Source organism: Nanorana parkeri, unplaced genomic scaffold, assembly GCF_000935625.1.
Source record: "Nanorana parkeri isolate BGI_ZX_2015 unplaced genomic scaffold, ASM93562v1 scaffold4, whole genome shotgun sequence".
Taxonomy (NCBI): Eukaryota; Metazoa; Chordata; class Amphibia; order Anura; family Dicroglossidae; genus Nanorana; species Nanorana parkeri.
In genome coordinates this window covers 3,062,455-3,081,190 of record NW_017306272.1, presented here as the reverse complement: position 1 = coordinate 3,081,190, position 18,736 = coordinate 3,062,455, and the positions used below count along the sequence as shown (strand labels likewise).

At 41.8% G+C, this 18,736-nt stretch overlaps 1 protein-coding gene across 1 annotated transcript in view; it reads right to left on the bottom strand.

Annotated features, from left to right (window-relative positions):
* Nucleotides 1-14,952, bottom strand: part of CPVL (carboxypeptidase, vitellogenic like) — a 72,083-nt gene extending 57,131 nt beyond the window's left edge. Inside the window, exons 1-6 of the mRNA XM_018574605.1 lie at nt 14,752-14,952; nt 14,408-14,526; nt 11,848-11,962; nt 7,195-7,253; nt 4,838-4,914; nt 3,155-3,221 (exon numbers count right to left, since the gene is read on the bottom strand). Coding sequence (XP_018430107.1) covers nt 3,155-3,221; nt 4,838-4,914; nt 7,195-7,253; nt 11,848-11,962; nt 14,408-14,526; nt 14,752-14,941 — 627 coding nt within the window. The 5' untranslated portion in view covers nt 14,942-14,952. The remainder of the gene's footprint in view (nt 1-3,154; nt 3,222-4,837; nt 4,915-7,194; nt 7,254-11,847; nt 11,963-14,407; nt 14,527-14,751) is intronic.
* Nucleotides 14,953-18,736: the final 3,784 nt, after the last annotated feature.

The window sequence follows — 18,736 nt, the reverse complement described above, 5'->3', positions numbered from 1 at the left end:
GTTTTCCTATTTCAGGTGTTTTTTCCCCCCTCTCATATTCACCTGGTGATCCTGCCTATAGTACACCTCCTGTCCTAGGGTGACAACAATCAGGCGTTGACATTTTGTTTAACAGGCCAACAGTGATCAAATAAAAAGTTCATATTCGGGTTCACATACTTTTTAAGTGAACCTGTTTTGTTCAGGTTAGGCAAAGCACATTAACATTAATGGTAAAAATCCAAGACGACGACAAACAGCACAAATACACGATACTGGAGTCATAACTGAGTGTAGTTGCAACAGTATGTTTAATTATCTAAAGAAGTTCTCTCCTTTCAGAGCGTGATGTGGAAACGTGTCCATATGCCTTCTAGCATCTGACAAGCAGAGAATTCCCACAGGTCAGCAGTTTGAAAAGTGCTTCCAAGCTACAACCAATCAGAATCGTACAACCCACTTTGGTGTGATGCAAGCTATACCCAGGAAGCCATTGAAAAGCAGCTTAATTGTGTTTGTAATGAAAAAACAATTAGGTAAGCAGTGGTAGACTTGGCGGCAACACTATTTAAAGAGGGGTTCCAAGCAGAGTGCATACTGTACTCATTTCTTATGCTTCCCCATTGTGCTGGTCACTGGGAGGAAAGAGACATCGCTGACACTTCTGGATATAGGAAGCATGCGCCTTTTCTTTATGCTTTCTCCCATGTGATGGTGCTAGTGTTTAATGACCGACCACTCATGGAAATGCCACATGGGAATAGGGAGAGTCCTCAGTCCCACGTAAGCTCCAAGTCTTGACTTGGTATTTATACAGAGCTTTCTCTTTCAACTCAAGGTGTGGAACACAAGGGTGAATGTGCAGCTGGGGAAGTGGACAGGTAAGTGAACGTACTATTTTGCCCTGCATTGGCAAAGCATAGGTTCATTTTTAAAGATGACCACAGAACCACATGGAGCACGGTTTACAATGGTCAATGTAGAGTTGAACAGTCAAAAAATAACTAGTACATCCATTTACCAATCATTCTTTATAAAAAAAAAAACATTGAATCCATGTACAATACATGCGGCATCTGTTTAACAAAGTCAGTGAGATGATGGCAGGAAGTCCTGGTAGTGCTCTTCACACATACTGTAAGTGAGAAGGGGCACATTTCTCACAGCTTATAATACTTGGTGAGCAATCTGCACACATCCTGTATATAGTCACACTAAGCGCTTGTTCATGCCAAATCTGTAGCAGATCTGCATGAGTTTCTGCACGTGCAGTGTGTTTTGCCGCGTTCCGGTCCGTGTTTTTTTTTTTAATGGGCTTTTGGTGCGTTCCAGGGCGTTTGCCTGCGTTTATGCATTTGGGTGCGTTCTAGAGCAGAAAAAATAGGGCATGCTGCAGTTTTTCAACATGCTTTGGAACTGAACGTTGTGGTGTGAACTAGAGACCAAAATACCATTGGAATACATTGGATGCATTTTTGATGCGTTCTGTAACTGCTCTGCATCTGCTCCGCACTTGGTGTGAACAATCCGTAAGGGATCAAGATATAGCAGCCTATGGGAACACTATGGTACCTAATGTAGGGACACATGGTATTTTCTTATGTTTTCATATATAGTATGTTAGGTGGCTCTATGCATGTAGATGTTAAAGAGGAACTTTACCCTTATCTTCAAAACAACAAAGACACCTTTAGAAATGTTTAGTAATTCCCGGCAGGGACCCGGCCGTATGTAACAGCTACAGGCCCATCTCTCTGTTAAACACGGATATTAAGCTATACGCCAAAATATTGGCTAATCGTTTGGCGCCTATACTATCTCAGCTTATTGCAAATGATCAGACTGGGTTCCTGCCGGGCAGAGAGGCTAGAGATAACACGCAACGAGCACTTACATCAATTATGCCACTACATCAACTCTGTCGACAATGATACCATCAACGGACGCTGAAAAAGCGTTCGATAGAGTTGACTGGGATTTTCTAATTGCCACTATTCTTTGCATACCTTGTTTTTTTCCTCCCCATTCTTCTGACAGCGGCCATTTAAACTAAGGGCAGGATACTAGATCTCCCTTTACTTCCTGGAACTCTGGCACATGTGACTAAGACATGTGACCATGCACCTCATCTCAGGAGAGGAAAATTCCTTTCCATGAGATGTCATGAGATTTCCCAGCAATGCTCTGCTGATGTAACCTTCCCAGGATGCAATGCTTGGACACGATTGCATCATTTGTGCCAAAGTGGACCAGGAAGTAGAAAAGAAATTTGAAGTAAAATAAAAATGTTTAACTAATGAATGTTAGATGATTTCATATCAGCATGCAGAGCTGTATGCTGATATGATTTTTAGTCAAAGTGGGTAAAGGTCCACAAGAACATTGTGCAAGTTAAAGTTACAGCTCTGACATGGATTCATTACCTAGTCTAATGAATCTTGTCCTAAAGACACTTTTATGTTTACATTGAATATACAGTGCTTTGTATAGATTTTATTTTTATATTATGCACAGTACAATCATTACTTTTAACCAGGTAAATAGGAAATACTGCATATGACCATTTCATATTTACAATTTGGCACGAGAAAATAAGTTACACACACAACCACAAGATCATATGATCTGTATGGATTTTCAGTCAAAAAACATAGCATGAATTACTAAGGTTTAGGCCTTGTTCACACCAAATGCAGAGCAGATCCGGTCAGGCTTCTGCACACGCAGTGCAGTGGGTCGTGCCGCGTTTTGCCGCATTTTTGATGCGTTCTGGGCCTTTTTTTTTACGTTTAACATGGGCTTTCAGGCACTTGCATGCGTTTTGCATGCGTTTTTGATGCGTTCCAGAGCAGGTAAAATAGGGCTTGCCGCAGTTTTTTTACCTGCTCTGGATCTGCACGCTGCGATGTGAACTGGAGCTCAAAATACCATAGGAATACATTGGACGCAGTTTTGATCCGGTCTGCACCTGCTCTGCTCTGGATCTGCTCCGCGCTTGGTGTGAACAAGCCCTTAATAGAAAGAATAGTAAACTCTGCAAATTGGGTCACAGAATCACCATGTAAAAAAGGTATGTGTTTATTTTATAAAAGCAATGAAAAGGGATATAAAACAACAGGTTATAAAAACACAAGACAAATAAAAACTGGCCATAGAAAATCCAGGTGTCCCTTACCTCTCCTGTGCAATAAAAGTCATTTTGCTGATATTCCGGGAAGATTTGAAAAAATTGTGTGAGTGCACTAAAAGAGAAAAAAAAAAAGAAAGCAGCTATTACACATACACAAAAATAAAGCATGACTGAATGTTTCTTTGGCCTCTTATTTAGAAACTTGTGCTATAGCACCCAAATTATAACTACATCTGTTTTCTCTTGGTCCCCCTGCAAAGTCCCACAAACACCTGTTGAGTAAAGTCCGCATAATGCAGCTTCCCGTGACGGTGTGGCAACGATGCTGCACTGCTCCTGAATTCAAAGCAGAGTTTTCACTCAGGTAAGCTGCTCACATACTTAACTTTCCAATGTCCACTACTCTGTTCAGCCACTAGAGAGAGAAAAATAAGCCCTATTTAGGCTCTGAGCTGCTCTTGTTGGAGCCAACACAGGGCTGAGAGCTCTTTTCCTTACCCCACGTGATACAGCTGAACCAGTCAAAGCGCTAGTGCTGTCACATTAAAGAGGAGGGAGTTGTATGTTCCTCCAGAAGGTAGAGAAATCCAGATAATTTCCTTCTCTCCTGAAGGCTAAACTGCAAGCAGGGCAGTAAAGGCGAGCATGTGCTGCTGCTGGCGAGGGGGGCACTAAATTGAACTTGATGTTTTGCCCTGCATGGGCAAAGTACAGGTTTGCGTTATAGAAGATATGCATATACATATGACACTATCCTAGTGTGCAGCAAAGATATCCCTGTACTGCAAAACAAAATAAAAGCCTCCAAAAATTAGATTTCATGTTCAGTTGCAGTCAGGTGACCGCCGATACCTGGTTGCAACTTTTTCCTCTAGGTGGTGGGCAAGGTCTGCTTATGGTCCTAAATCACTGCTCTAAGATGTGAGACTGCACCCTACAGGAACCCATCCACGTAGCAATATCGCTCTGTCTGACAATGCCTCAAGAGCGGACAATGGGGCTGCAAATGCAGCAGCACAGTGTTACCCTTTATAGCCCAGGACAGGAATTGTGCAGCTAAAGCACAAACTGGTAGAATGACCAAGTTCATGCAATGTTCTACTTTAAGCCATGTTTACAGTATCACTGGGACACAAACATTCTCTAAATATTATCAGATGACCTTGTCCTTTTCCTTCTTTAATTTCAAAATGGTAATTGGTTTCATTCCAATGGCGTTCTATATTGCTGAAGATATTTTAGTATTCTTCCAAGTGGCTTCTTCACTTCATCATTCAACTACATTGCCAAGTGGTGAAATGTCTTCAACATTAAAGTCCCATCAATTGTGACTACTGGTACTACCGGCTATACCATGGCATGGATAATGAGAACCTTTACAGACATTTTAGTATATTTTTCAGAAACCTGGAATTGCAAGATAAACATTTTGAAAATTTGATGGGGAGAATTACATATTAAAACACAGAAATAGATTGGAGGAAGGTCAGAAAATTGTGTGTTTCTGATAAACACATGGCAGTCAAAACACATTTACTGAATCTAGGGCAAGGGTGGGTAAACTCTGGGCCGCCAGATGTTGTGGAACTACAAATCCCATGAGGCATTGCAAGATTCTCACAACCACAGACATGAGTCCCAAAGACACATGCATTATGGGATTTGTAGTTTCACCACAACTGGAGGACAGCCAGCCCACCCGATTTAGAGTATATGACGAAAGTATACCTGTACAGATCTCTTCCCACATCATCTTGATTCACTGCATATCCTCCCTCTGCTGTGAAGCTGAAGCCTGTTCCAACCTAACAAAATACAAGGCCATTACTATATGCACAACATATACTTAACATTTCTTTAATTTAATTATTCTAAAACCCTGCTAATAGGACTGTAACTGGAATCACCAAGATTGAGATATGCACATAAATATATAGATACACTGGGGTTCATTTACCAAAGGCAAATAGGCTGTTCACCTTGCAATGGAATGTTCACATTGCAAGGGCATTTTCCCTTAGCTTAGTGAATAAGATGAAGATCTGTTGACTCCATCATCCAATCATCCAGCCAACCAAATGTTTCCCAACACCACAAATCTCCTGTACTGCAATTTTCACCCCATACACAATGAGCTTGGAGCACAATAATATAGAAAAGTTAATATTGTGTGCAATCATTCTCCATTAATTGTCCGTTTTACAATAAAGGGTAGCAGGAATGGAATTTAAAACGCACCTGTACATTGTACAGTAGGCACCTATACCACCTCTGGTGCCTGAAACTCTGGGTATGGGACATGCCTTCCACAAGGCAGTGCTCCGGGCACGAGAGGTTAAACTGTTTTTTTGAACAGGTCTTTGTGGGGTATTGTCAGTGATCAGATGGTTTGTCTGGGCACCAAAGAGAGCGCAGGGAGGTTTGGTGAGCTTTGTTCTAGTACAGGTACACTTTTAAAAGTTGGATTAAACAATGCTACCCAAAAAATGCAGTTGAGTTTGAAGTATAAAGTAAGGAGTTAACATGTAGCATTTGTATCTTTCTTACTTGTCTCTTCCTGCAACCACTTATCATATGTATCTTATGTATACTATTCCCATAACTTCCACCTATGTTGAGACCTTGAGCAAGTCAGTTTAGTATGATTATATTTTGATACAGGCGTTTCGTCTGGGCCCTGAAGGGGGAGTGTTTTAAAATGAGTTGTTACTTTACTTGAATGTCCCCCTGACCTTAATCAAACTAAAATGTATTGGGACTATTAGAATTGGTGTGGTGCTTTAGCGCCTACAACTACAGTCTTCCCTTTTTCCAAAAAGGCTGCCTTACTATTTACATTTTTTACATTATAGAGAACTGTTTATTATTATTAAATCAACTCATTGATGGCCACTAAAAATTAAACCGTTAGGGATGCACCAAAACATTTCGGCCGAAAATGGCACTATGGGCAAAATGCCGAAAGTACCAACACGGGAATCCGAGACTGGAGCCCAGCAGGGAGGAGTGAAACTGTCAGGATGCTGAGTGGGGCGATGCGGGGAGGAGTCAGCGGTCACAGGAGGCCGAGCTCTCCTCCCGCACAGCCTACTGTTACAGGCGGAGGAGTCAGGACGGAGAGCGGGTACAAGCACTCAGCAATCAGAAGTGATCGCTGAGTGTTTGTAAATAATTGACATAGTATGCATATTGCGCCCCCAGTTATGAATAAGAAGAGCTCTACATCACTTCCTGTTCATTCACGATTGTGGACATAGTAACTGATACTATCTCCTCAGTTTATGAATGAACAGAAGCACTTAGTATAGAAGATTCATTCATAACAGGGGATGCGGAAGAGGAGACATTTTAAAAAGAAAATATCAGGGCTCTGTTTAGACCCCCAATATTTCCACAGAGACCCCAACAGTAAAGTAAAAAAAATAAAAAATTAAATTTAAAATAATTGGAAATCTTTCAAATATGTTGGGGGGGCCGACTTATTTAAAAAAATTAAAAAAGGGTAATTTACGTTTTCAGCCGGACAATCTTTTATTTTGGTCTAACATTTTCATTTCAGTGCATTCCTAATACCGTTTTTTTTTTATTGCGGTGAACTTTAAAGTTGAACGCCAGGCAAACAGCTCGATAAATAAAATACATATAGGAGAGTTGTTTCACCTGCCAAAGGAATTTTATTTCCATTCCTTCCCGAGATTTACACATACCAAAACACCAGACAGGAGTCACTCTGGAGAACTGATATTTCTCTACTGCAGTTAATACAACTAAGTCCAAGCCCAATCCTCAGGAAGAAGCAGCAGACTGATGAGCTTGTCTCGGTTACTCTGCTCTCTCCTCTTATCAGCATGTACATTGCTAGCATATAAGTACTGAAAAATAAATGATTGGCTCCTTGGGCTGCTTCTTTTCTCAGTCTGAGCTCTGCTGTACAGGGAATTGCAAGATGCTGATACCACCTTAAGTTCACTAGTTGCTTTTAAAAATAAATTTTTACTTTTCATTGAGCACATGCATGCATTTTATCTGCTTGGAGTTCAGCTTCAATTAAGACAAGTTATTTATTTTCCTAAGACAAGACTTACAGGATTATCTATATACAGCATGGAATATTTGTTTGTCCAGGAAAATTCCCTCTGAACCACTAGAAGGAGAAAAACATGTGGTCAGTCAAACAAGAAAAACAGCATTGACATAGCACAGCTGCTGATCCTACATAAACACAAGGTTTGGATGGAGCCATGTACTCACACATCTACAAATTAATTCTACAGTGGATCATTGCTCTTGCCTTGTCAGGACCTTTACATATTATGGAATGTGAGCAGCATTCATTTAATTTGGAAAATGCACTTGTGACACGAGGAGATACAACATTACCATTTAGGGATAATTACACAAGTCAGTTACTTTAGGATACTTCTGGATTAACCACTTGAAGAAAACCTGTGCTGAGATACCAAGGACACTACCGCTGACCTTCTAAAAATGCTGTTTTCTTGTTCTGTTAGCTATATCAAGTGTACAGAAGGGCAAGTACAGAAAAATATCTGTTGATCTGCCAGAAATGCACAAAGCTCTTAAATCCTGTGGTGGGCTAAGACAGCACTATTGTGGACCGAGTGGTGTCAGCCCTGATCAGTTTTCATTTGCTAAACTACTGAAACCCTCCCCCTATCTTATACTCAACAGACATTACTTTTGAGTCCATGATAACTGGGAAAGCTAATTAGGCTCCTTGAGATAGCACAGGACACAATGTGAATTTCTGCAATGATCAACAGGTGTATTGTTTGCACTTACTCATATGTAACAAAGAGCTTTTAAAAAAAGGTATAAAGAGAACCCTTGCTCACAAGACATCACGTCATCCTAACCCTCTCTCCTCCCCATTACGCATTTGGAATTTGTTTTCGGGGAGAGCAAGTACCCAGTTTTTGTTTTTACAAATGCTTGCTCCCACTTTCTCAATGTCATTGACCAAATATGGCCATATAAGGTTAATGATGTCAGCAGTATCTTTGTTATGCGCCGGCTGGGTGCACACTGATGCCTAACTTCCCGATTCTGATCAGCTCAGGTTTAGACCAAACATGAGCTCATCCCTAGTCACAGTCCACTTTATTCAATAAAGGGTTTTGATTCTTAAGTAACATGTTTAGCAAATCATCAAAATGAATCTTAGGGACTTGTTTTTCTGTATTTGACACGCGTTTGAAATGCATGGCAGATGCAGCTCAGCAGATTCCAGTTCACCTCAATGGTGTAATGTGGATGACAATAATACACCTAGAGTATGCATACCAGCAGTTTTTGATGCCTGGGCGATGAGTTCATATACCAAATTGGCTATATATAGAGCATTATTTACTGCTAAGCGACTGGTGGCGAGGAAATGGATATCTTCCTCCCCACCATCACTACCAGAATGGATGACCGAGTTAGATCAGACGGTAATGTTTGAACGTACTACTTATCAATATAGAGGGATAGGGGAGGATAAGTTTTCCTTATATTGGTCTAGATCCATGGTTCTCAACTGGTGGGTCTTAACCCAAAAGTGGGTCGCGACCCCATGTTCAGTGGGTCCCTGGACGCCTTCCAGTGCAGTAGGTGGAAGGCTCCTCAGCCTCTCCCACAGTGCAGCACTGTCAGTTCAAAATATGCTGCCTGGAGGCAAGTTTCAGCTTGAGGTGGCCGAAGTGACGTCACATTCTGGCTCCTGGCACCTCTACAAGGAGTGCAAGGAAGCTGTGCAAGCAATGCAGCTATGAATGGAGCTCTGTCACAGCACAGCAGCCCACACTGAACTCCAAACATTTTTTGGGGAGTGTGAATGTCTGTGAGAGTGTGTCTGTGGTTGTGTGTGTCTGTCAATGTTTTAATCACAAACTAGCACTGAATCACACCCACTGTTCTTTCCGGTGTCGGAGGTGCATTGCGTTGCCATTCATTTGAATGGCATGCCAGACACACCTCCCGTCCACAGTTTGATTGCTTGCACTGAAACATGCAGTACAGGTATTCCTCACTTAACGACCGAGTTCCGTTCCTACGACAAGGTCGTTAAACGAATTGGTCGTTAAGTGAGGAACTCTATACAGTACTGTACTGCATTAGTACAGAACTGTATAGCATTGCAGATGTACAGTACCGAACAGTGTACTGTACATCGGGCAATGAAAATACTTACCGGGACCCGCAGTGAAGATCGGAGGACGTCACTTCCGCCGGCGACACGTCGCACTGATGCTGACGCGCGAGGTGGGAGGTCGCTCGGAGGACGGTCGTAAGTGTGAGTGGTCGCAAAACAGGTAAGTCGTTAAGCGAGGATTATCTGCACTGCCATGCTGTGCATTCCAGTGTGGTGCGACTTGGGCCACGACTTAATGACCAAGGACAAATGTGGGTCCTGAGGTTATACACGTTGAGAACCACTGGTCTAGATGGATACAATACCGTATAAGGAATGTGTGAATTCTTCTATAATATGGTTAGTTAGACATAGGAGGGAAGTTTATGAGAGCCGCCCAGGCTGTAATTGGGAGTACTTTAGCTGTGCTCTAAAGATATATATGTGTTTAGGTGATTAGATATCAACGATCCTGCTTTTTCTTATTTGGAAATTATATATATAGTGGTTGATGTATTTGTTTTTGTGTTTATATGTTAGCTGGGATGTTTATTATTTGTGTATTGCTTGAATTATGTATTTTTAATTTTTTATGGGTTTGTTGGAGGAAAATATTTAAAAATAAAAAGTATCGGATTTTTAAAAAAATGTGGACAACAGTTTTAAAGCTGTTTTTTCACCTGCATTACTCTGGATGCAGCAAGTCCTTTTGGGATGCACTGCAGTTAAAGCAGACCAAAACACACCTTTTACTGTGATTTGCATTAGAATGCACAGGTTTGAGCAGAGCTGAATTTAAATGAAAAACCCAGAGGTTGACACCAACCCACACAGCACACAGGCGCTTAGTCTGACTTAAGCAGAGTGAATTCTGACTGATGGCTGTGCTACCACACAAGAACTCTTTATTAAATAGGTTGTTTATTTTGTTAAGGAGCCAATAAGGCTTTACCCACCTTCACTTACATGAATAGCCTTCCAAAATGTCATTATGAGTACCTTCCTTTTTAAGAGACCTAATTTTATTTGTTACGGACCACAGCTGACTATTTCAGTAGTAAATAATATCTTCCATGATGTTATTAACAATGAAGTTCCTCACCATGATAGTGGACTTTAGGTGGACACCCCTCGTGTTGTAGCATGGAGCCCCAAATTAAGATTGGCCAAAGGCAGACATGTCTCCCAGAGGATCATGGATGGGGAGACATCAGTCTGTCCTTACAGGAGCCATTCCAGTTCAGGGACCCACCATGTCCTTGGAGCAAACAATGAAGATGACGTATGTATGGTACATTTGATCCTTCCTTCTCCAACATACAAGAGTTCAGGATCAGGTCCTGAACTCAAAAAAAAAATCTCCATGTGATCAGGGTCTTAAACTGGAGAACTGGTAAAAGCACCAGTTTACTCTCAATGAAGTTGTCCTTTTCTGTTTCCTTCCTCCCCACGGGCCCATTTAAATCAGTGGGATGAACTGCATTATACTAGACTTTGATGTGTGTTGCATTAGGGTAGCCCATTTATTTGATTGTTTGGAAGTGAGGAAAGAAAGTCCTGGACCCATGTAGGTATTCTCTTGGCGTTTCTCATTTAACAGTAGTTAAGTGATGTGAATATTTGTAATTTGGATGACAGGTAGGCAGCTTCCGCAATCCAAAGGATCTCCACAGTATCCTTGGCTCAACAGTGAACACAGTAGATGTAGGAATTGAAGCACCACACCAATTAAAATAGTCCAGACTTTATTCAATCAGGGTCAGGGGACATTTAAGTAGAGAGTTTCAGGGGTCTAAAACACCCTCCAAGAGAATGAGAGAAATTATGTATGTGGAATACAATCCATGCAGCCTGAAAGGTGTATTGAGCTGATCGGAGTACTTCAGACTTCTCAGCAGCTGGCTGGGACCCCGAAACGCACTGGCTACTCTACTGGAATGTCCTCTGACCCTATCGGAATAAACTTGTATATGGTCTATTTTAGTTAATGTGGTGCTTCAATTGCTACATCAACTGTGTTCATTTGTTTACACTACCTAGTGCACGAAAACACAGATGCATGCACTATTCTAGCAACACAGCACCCAACACAAGGTAGTACATTATGGTGCAGTGTAGGTGCATTTGGGGGCCATTCAATATAGAACGGCATACATGCAGAGCATAACTTGTCATTAACGTAACTCATACAGCAGAACAAGTATATTCAGCCTGACTGCAGATCTTCATTGTGCAGCCTTGCCCAGTGCCACCCAGCTTTTCGATTATAAAAAAAAAGTCCCATCCATGTTCTACATGCCATGCCCCCATTCATTCCTATGGCTGTGTTCCCTTGGAGTATGGCTTTAGGAACAATTGGGGAAAGTGACATGCATGCGCAAGTAGGCAGCCGGGCCTGCTATCATGATATAAGATATAACTGCACTGGTCAAACATTATTACACCTAAAATGACAGTGTCCACAGAAAAAAACAAAATTACTGTGGTTCCGTAAAAGGACACAGGGGTGGAGGAGAGGGTCAGACAAGTGATGTACTCTAAGTACTCTCTAGACTACATGAAGCAGGCATCAGTACAACACCTGCACTAGCTTACATCTACTTACATGTAAGGTTCTTCGTGACAATATAAGGTCCGTGCTCCACAAAAAGACCAAACATAGATGTCCCTCCAGGTCCTCCTTGCAGCCAAAGCAACACTGGAGCTGTGTCTGGGTTAACCTGTATGTTAGAAGATAGACAGAAAATACATTTAGGATAAATATATTAGCTCATGGTTAGGGTTTGGGTAGAGAGACCCGCATGAAAACCAAAAAAGAGACTTTGTATAGAGGTCTCATACAGTATAAAGAAATTCGACTCAGGTTTCACTATTTTGACATAACTTGAGAAATGTTTGCTAAAAGAGTGAGAGAGGAAACAGAACTTGTAAAAGGCCTGAAATATGAGATTTCAAACATCTAAAAATCCTGCAGCCATGTAAATGTTCTGAGATGTCCAGCTGGCCAGCCTCCAAAAGCCTTCCACTGATCGTAGTGTAAGAACGGGATTACAGCTTCATCTTTTATTTACAGGGAGCTGCCATATTTCTGTACTGGAAAGCAAGCAAGAACTCTGACTTTCTATAAAGAGCAAAGCAAAAGGTTGATTGCCAAGTCTTCCTTATGGATTAAAGTAAACTTGGGACATTAAGAACAGTGCATAAGATGTAAAAACCCATCGGCAGAGGTATCTTTAGTGACAGCGGACTGTGAAAATCATCAGCAGAGTTGTAAAGTCCCAGCATATACTATCCTGTTATAACATCAGCACTGTAATAGGAATACACACTAGAGGTGTTTCTGATAATACAGTCAGAGCTTACTTTAAAAACCCCTTTTATGTAGTGAGTGCTGCCTTCTGTCTGCCCATCACTTTCACCAACTTCCTGGATTCCCAGTGTGCTTTGTGTCTCTTTCCCTGCTCCTTGATGTGATGCAATCTCAATTTCTCAAGACTCCATACAAGTAAAACTCGATTAGAATATCATGCGAAAGTAATTGCAGTAAGTGCTGCAAAAGGGGCCCAAACCAAGCACTGAGTACATATGCATGCTTGTACTTTTCAGAGGTCCGATATTGTTCTATGTACAATCCTTGTTTTATTGATTGCATGTAATAATCTACTTTTTTGAGGTTGTGGATTTGGGGTTCTTGGGGTTTTCATGAGCTGTAAGCCATAATCATCACAATTATGACAAATCACGGCTTGAACTATCTTGCTTTGCATGTAATGAGTCTATCTCATATATTAGTTTCACCTTTTAAGTTGCATTAGTGAAATAAATGAACTTTGCACGATATTCTAATTATTCGAGTTTCACCTGTACATCTAACGGGCATCTTCAATAAGCAAGTTGACACACTTCTAGATCGATAGGGTTATTAGGAGTGGGATAGAACTAATGGAAATTCAAAATAGAAATACAGATTTTATGTTGCGTTTTTGACCATAGATGTTATGATTTGAATGACTTCATTAAAACCTTTTAAACATAGCTGAAGTTATATGCAAATCATAACTTTCTGCAAACTCTGGGCCTGGCCCCACCAAAAAATTATCATCCTTAATTCTGCCCATCACATTAAAAGGACAGATCCAAATGTGTTGGGAGGACAACAACTTATCTTTTGCTATTGAAGGTAAGATGGGAGAAGCAAACTGCTGATGTCCTAAGTTATCATGGGGGAAGCAACAGCAAACAGACAAGGGTTTGGAACGGTCAGAGGCTGCAAAGGACATTTCTGGCTGTCATCTAAAGTCTAGGAATACCTGGAGATCAATGCATTGAATATACGATATGTCAATTTCACCCAAGTATATACAACTAAAGGGTAACGCATGTCTGCTTTCGATTCATCAGGGTTAGCAAATGTAGACTAATTTTACTGCTATACAGAACCACCTAGTGTATGTAATGTACAACGGCGCTAAAGAAGGGAACTCTATCATAGCGTAAAGCATATGAACAAATCTTCTTTGGATTAGAGCAGACTTGTAACAGAAATATGTAAACTTCCAAGTAACTGCCTTCTTTCACAATGTGGTCACCAACGTGGTTCACCTGTGTGCATTTTTGGTTCCCGTCGGTGTGTGTTGTAAAGTAGCCACCACTCCAAGCTCGCTTGCTCCCGTGATAGGCCATAACTTCAATGCAAATTAGTAAACTAAACATGAGATTGTAGTCCATTACAGGAGTGAGCTTGGAGCAGTGGCTACTTTACAACACACAGGGACCATGGAGAACAAAAGTAGCCACCCTCCAGAAGGAAGGACAGTGTCAGCACCAATTCAGAGATAATTTGAGGATCTACAGCCAAGCGATACACAAATGATAATAGTTATGGCGCTTGAATGGATTTTTGAGATTTAACTCCTGAGTTTAGTGTCACGTTAAGTCACCTCCAGTGCCCACCCACAGCCCTTCAGAGACTTGCAGTGAATAGCTGTGACATGAACAGAAGCTTAAACCACCATAGTAAGGGACATTCTATTCTGCTATTAAAGCAGAACTACCACCTCATATCCTATACAGCCAAGAAAGATAAATTCCCCTCACTGTACCTTGCTTATTGTCAGCAAGTTTTACATAGAATGTTAAAGCGACCATACAGTTTGTGGTCCTACCTGAGCAGGGAAGAACCAGAAGAAGAGGTTGCTGTCATAGGTCTTGTTCACAGTGAGGTATCCGGCATAACTTTTCACATTCACTCCTGGGAGGTTTCCCACAAGGCTCAGCTCGCGTGCTGAAATAGAGCAGGTTTGTCAGAGATTAAAAAGGTAATAATGAAAAATACAGAATCTATGAACATCTAGGGGCTAAAAACTACTAACAGAGTGCTATGGATGTCACACAAACATAATATATTATTGCAGTTGCAATTAAGAAAAGGCTCCATGAAATTAAAAAGCAGCTCTTAGTAAAATGAAACATCTTTATCACTGGTCATTCAAACATCCGTCCTGCTCACCTTCATCGATCTTCCCACTTTCCAGGTATGGGGTAAGAAAGAGAGGTTCCCCAGGATCCCCTCCAATGGTGGGAGGAACTTTCACCCCAGCAAACATCTGACTGAGGGGACTCGTTGGCTTCCAAGTATGAGCTTGTTCAAGGCTTGTCAGGACGGTCAAACACCAGATAAAACGGGGGAAAAGCTCCATCCTTAGTCCAGATAATCTACAACAACAACACATCGTGTGAATGAAGTACATTCATTTATATCCAACAACTTAATAATGACTGCACCAAAACTGGTGTTTCAATTTCGTGAGGTTGCATTCAAAAATGCATTCAAGTTCCTTAAATATTAAAAAAAAATGTATCTTATTTGTGTATCATTCAGCTGTAGATCCTCAAATCATCTCTGAATTCATACCCACACTCTTTCTTTCTAGAGGGTGGCTGCTTTTGTTCCCCATAGTCCTCACACTTAGTTTACAAATTTGTATTTGAGATTGTAGTCCATCACAGAGTGAGCTTGGAGCGGTGGCTACTATACAACACACACAGGGACCATGGGGAACAAAAGTAGCCACCCTCCAGAAGGAAGGACAGTGTCAGCACCAATTCAGAGATGATTTGAGGATCTACAGCTGAGTGATATACACATAAGATACATTTTTGTTAATAGTTCGGGTACTTGAATGGATTTTTAAGACTCAACTCCTGAGTTTAGTGTCACTAAGTGACATTAAAGTTACACCCCCTTGGCACAGCTGCTTTAAGGACTTACTAGAGTTGGAGGGAACGGTTTTTTCCCAAATCGATTAGTTAGCCAATTATTTAGTTCGATTAATCGATTAAAAAAATCAAATACATTTTAAAAATGGCTCCAGTGATGGGACTACTAGTTTGTATTGAGGTTGTAGTCCATCACAGAAGCAAGCTTGGAGCGGTGGAAGTAAAAAAGAAAAAAAAAAAAGTGGTGTGCAATATAGTGAAATGGAAAGTGTAAAATTATACAGCAATCAATGCAGGATGGCACCGGCTATAGAGGACTACAAAACCCAGCAATAGTACATTATACAGCGCAATGCAGAATACCGCCAGCTATAGAGGAGTACAACAAATCCCAGCAATAGTACATTATAGCTGGCGGTATTCTGCATTGCGCTGTATAATGTACTTTTGCTGGGTTTTGTAGTCCTCTATAGCTGGCGGTATTCTGCATTGCGCTGTATAATGTATTATTGCTGGGATTTGTAGTCCTCTATACAGCGCACTGCAGAATACCACCAGCTATATAGGAATACAACCAATCCCAGCAATAAATTATACATATAGTATTTGAGGTTGAATAAAGACATATGTCCATCAAGTCCAACCTATTGGTGAAAAAATGTATTGCTGGGATTTGTATTCCTCTATAGCTGATTGTTTAATATACAGCACAATGTACCATCAGCTATAGAGGAATACAAATCCCAGCAATACATTATATTGCACCATGTGGGGGGGAGGGGGAGTGCAGGCTTACCTGAGCAGTCTTCCAGCAACTTGTTTCTGAGATCAGGCCTGTCTATCGGTGGCTGTCATCCCCCCCACACCTACTCCTCCTTACTTCTTCTCCCCGCGTCCCTGTGCCGATCTTGGATGAGGCCGGGCGTTGAGCGTGAGGCGGGGAGGAGGTGCGGCGTGTGGAGCGTGGATGCGAGCAGCTGGGTCTGGCAGCAACGAGCCACAGATAAGTTTATATCTATTTGGTAACTATTTTTTTCATGTCTTTGCATATGCCTATTGCATATACAATATGCAATAGGCATATGCATGTACCTAGCAGTAGACATATGCAAAAAATTAAGCTTTAATTCTACTGTGTGTGTCCCCCGAGACCTGGCTTTAAGGTTTTCTGTTCTTCTACCAGTCTTCACAATTGTAACAAGCAGTATTTTTGTGACTCACCTTGTTCCTACTTTACATTGTCTCTATGTCCTAGTTAGTTATAAGCGCGTTGCTGTGTCAGCTTATTGACCTTTCTGCCAAAACTTTTTCTATTGTACTGAAACTCAAACATTTGTAAAAGAAAACCACAGTTACAATTTCATTCGTCGCAAAAAATATTCCATCCTGCTCCTCCTATTGTTGTCATCACCCTGCTAGGCTCACCCTGCTAACTATTGGAAAATCAAACGCACACATTTTTTAAAATTACATTCTACTGCTGTACAGCCAGCTTTAGATACACTCAAAACACGATTCATACTTTCAGGCCCAATTAAAGGGCCGGTTCACACCTCTTCCAGTACAGTTAGCTGCTGGAACGCATTGGATTGCATTAGAAAATCTTCCCTGCGTTCTGGGGCATGAGGGGACGTGGCGGTGCATTCAAGTCAATGGCACCACAGCCACGCCCCTACTGTCTTTAGTGTGATCACCAGCGCCAGAACACGTGGCCCAACAATGCCTGCGTTCCGGTGCGATCGCAAAAAGATAATACAAGCACTATTTTTTGCAATCGCACTGGACCGGAACGCAGGCATTGTTGTGCCATGTGTTCTGGTGTGGGCAATTGCACTGCGGGAGGGGGCGTGGCTGCGGTGGTATTGACTTGGCTGCACCCCCACAGAACACAGGGAGCCTTCACAGTATGCGATACAGTGCGTTCCAGCAGCTCACCCCGCTGGAACACACTGGAGATGGCATGAACCAGCCCTCAGCGTGGAGTTTGGTGATCATTGGGGACTCTAGCCAAGTGCTCTCTTCACCCCCTCACAAGTAAGAAGCCGAGTCAGTGAAGGAAGCCTCCAGCATCATGTGACCTAGTTAATGGTCACATCTAACGGATGCGGAGAACTTCCTCCAGCTGATCTGCAGCGTGATCTTACATCAGGCCTCCTCCACACTAACCACAGGAAACGCAGCGCACGGATCGTCATCTGTAAGCATTAAATATAAGAAGCGTAAATAAAACTCTGTAGGTTCAATTCACAATTCAGCTTCGTCTGATGACATCTCATAGTGGAGCTTGGCTCGAATTTTGTCCAAACCGTGCTGAATCAGGGGAAATTCCTGCCGTGAGTGGCCCTAATGACACCACCCGGCACAAGCAGAACAAGAGAAACTGACCGATTATCCCATCCACACCAAACAGCAATGATGGAGGAATCTCTGCTGCCGGCTATTGTATTCTGACAGCCGCGACACCCATCCGATTTCACGCACTCACTTTGGCAATTTTCCACCCAGCTCCTTCAATTTCATTTCAATGTTGTTGCCGGGTGGAAAATTGTTGGCCAGACAATGACTGCATCCCATCATCCTACCCCTATTCCCAGGTTGTAAAAAACTTTTTAAGAGACCCTGTCAACAGACCAAGTAATTTCCCATATGATTATATATGCCACTCTGTAGTACAGCCTTTCTCAACCAGGGTGCCTTCTGGCTTCCTCAGGTGGGCCTCCTGCTATCCCATGACTGAAAAAAGGTTGGAGAATGCTGCTATAGTATTCCCCTTCCCCCCTCCAGCTACATGAAAGGATATGTAGGGAGATGAAGGGAAAGGCAGAGGAGCTGGGCCAGCACAAACAGACACTCCCAGAAGTGGAGAGGGCTAGGACATGGAGTGAGCATGTAAAATGCTTCATATGCCTGTGCTTTTACCTGCAATTGTTTAAACTGGTGACAGGGTCTCTTTAACCACTTGAAGACCAGGTGTTGAGACCCCCTTCCTGGCCAGGCCATTTTTCATTATTCAGCGCTGCGATACTTTGACTGACGTTTATTCCGTCATGCAACGCTGTACTGAAATGAATTTTATACCATTTTTTGGGGACAGATAGAGCTTTATTTTGGTGGTATTTAATCACCACTGCGGGTTTTATTTTTTACTATAATCAGGAAAAATTACTGAACATTTTGAAACAAAAAGTTATTTTTTTACATTATGTTAGGAAACATTTATTATTACTCAGTTTTTTGGTAAAATATAAAAGTCGGGGTCACGTCAGGTAAATAGA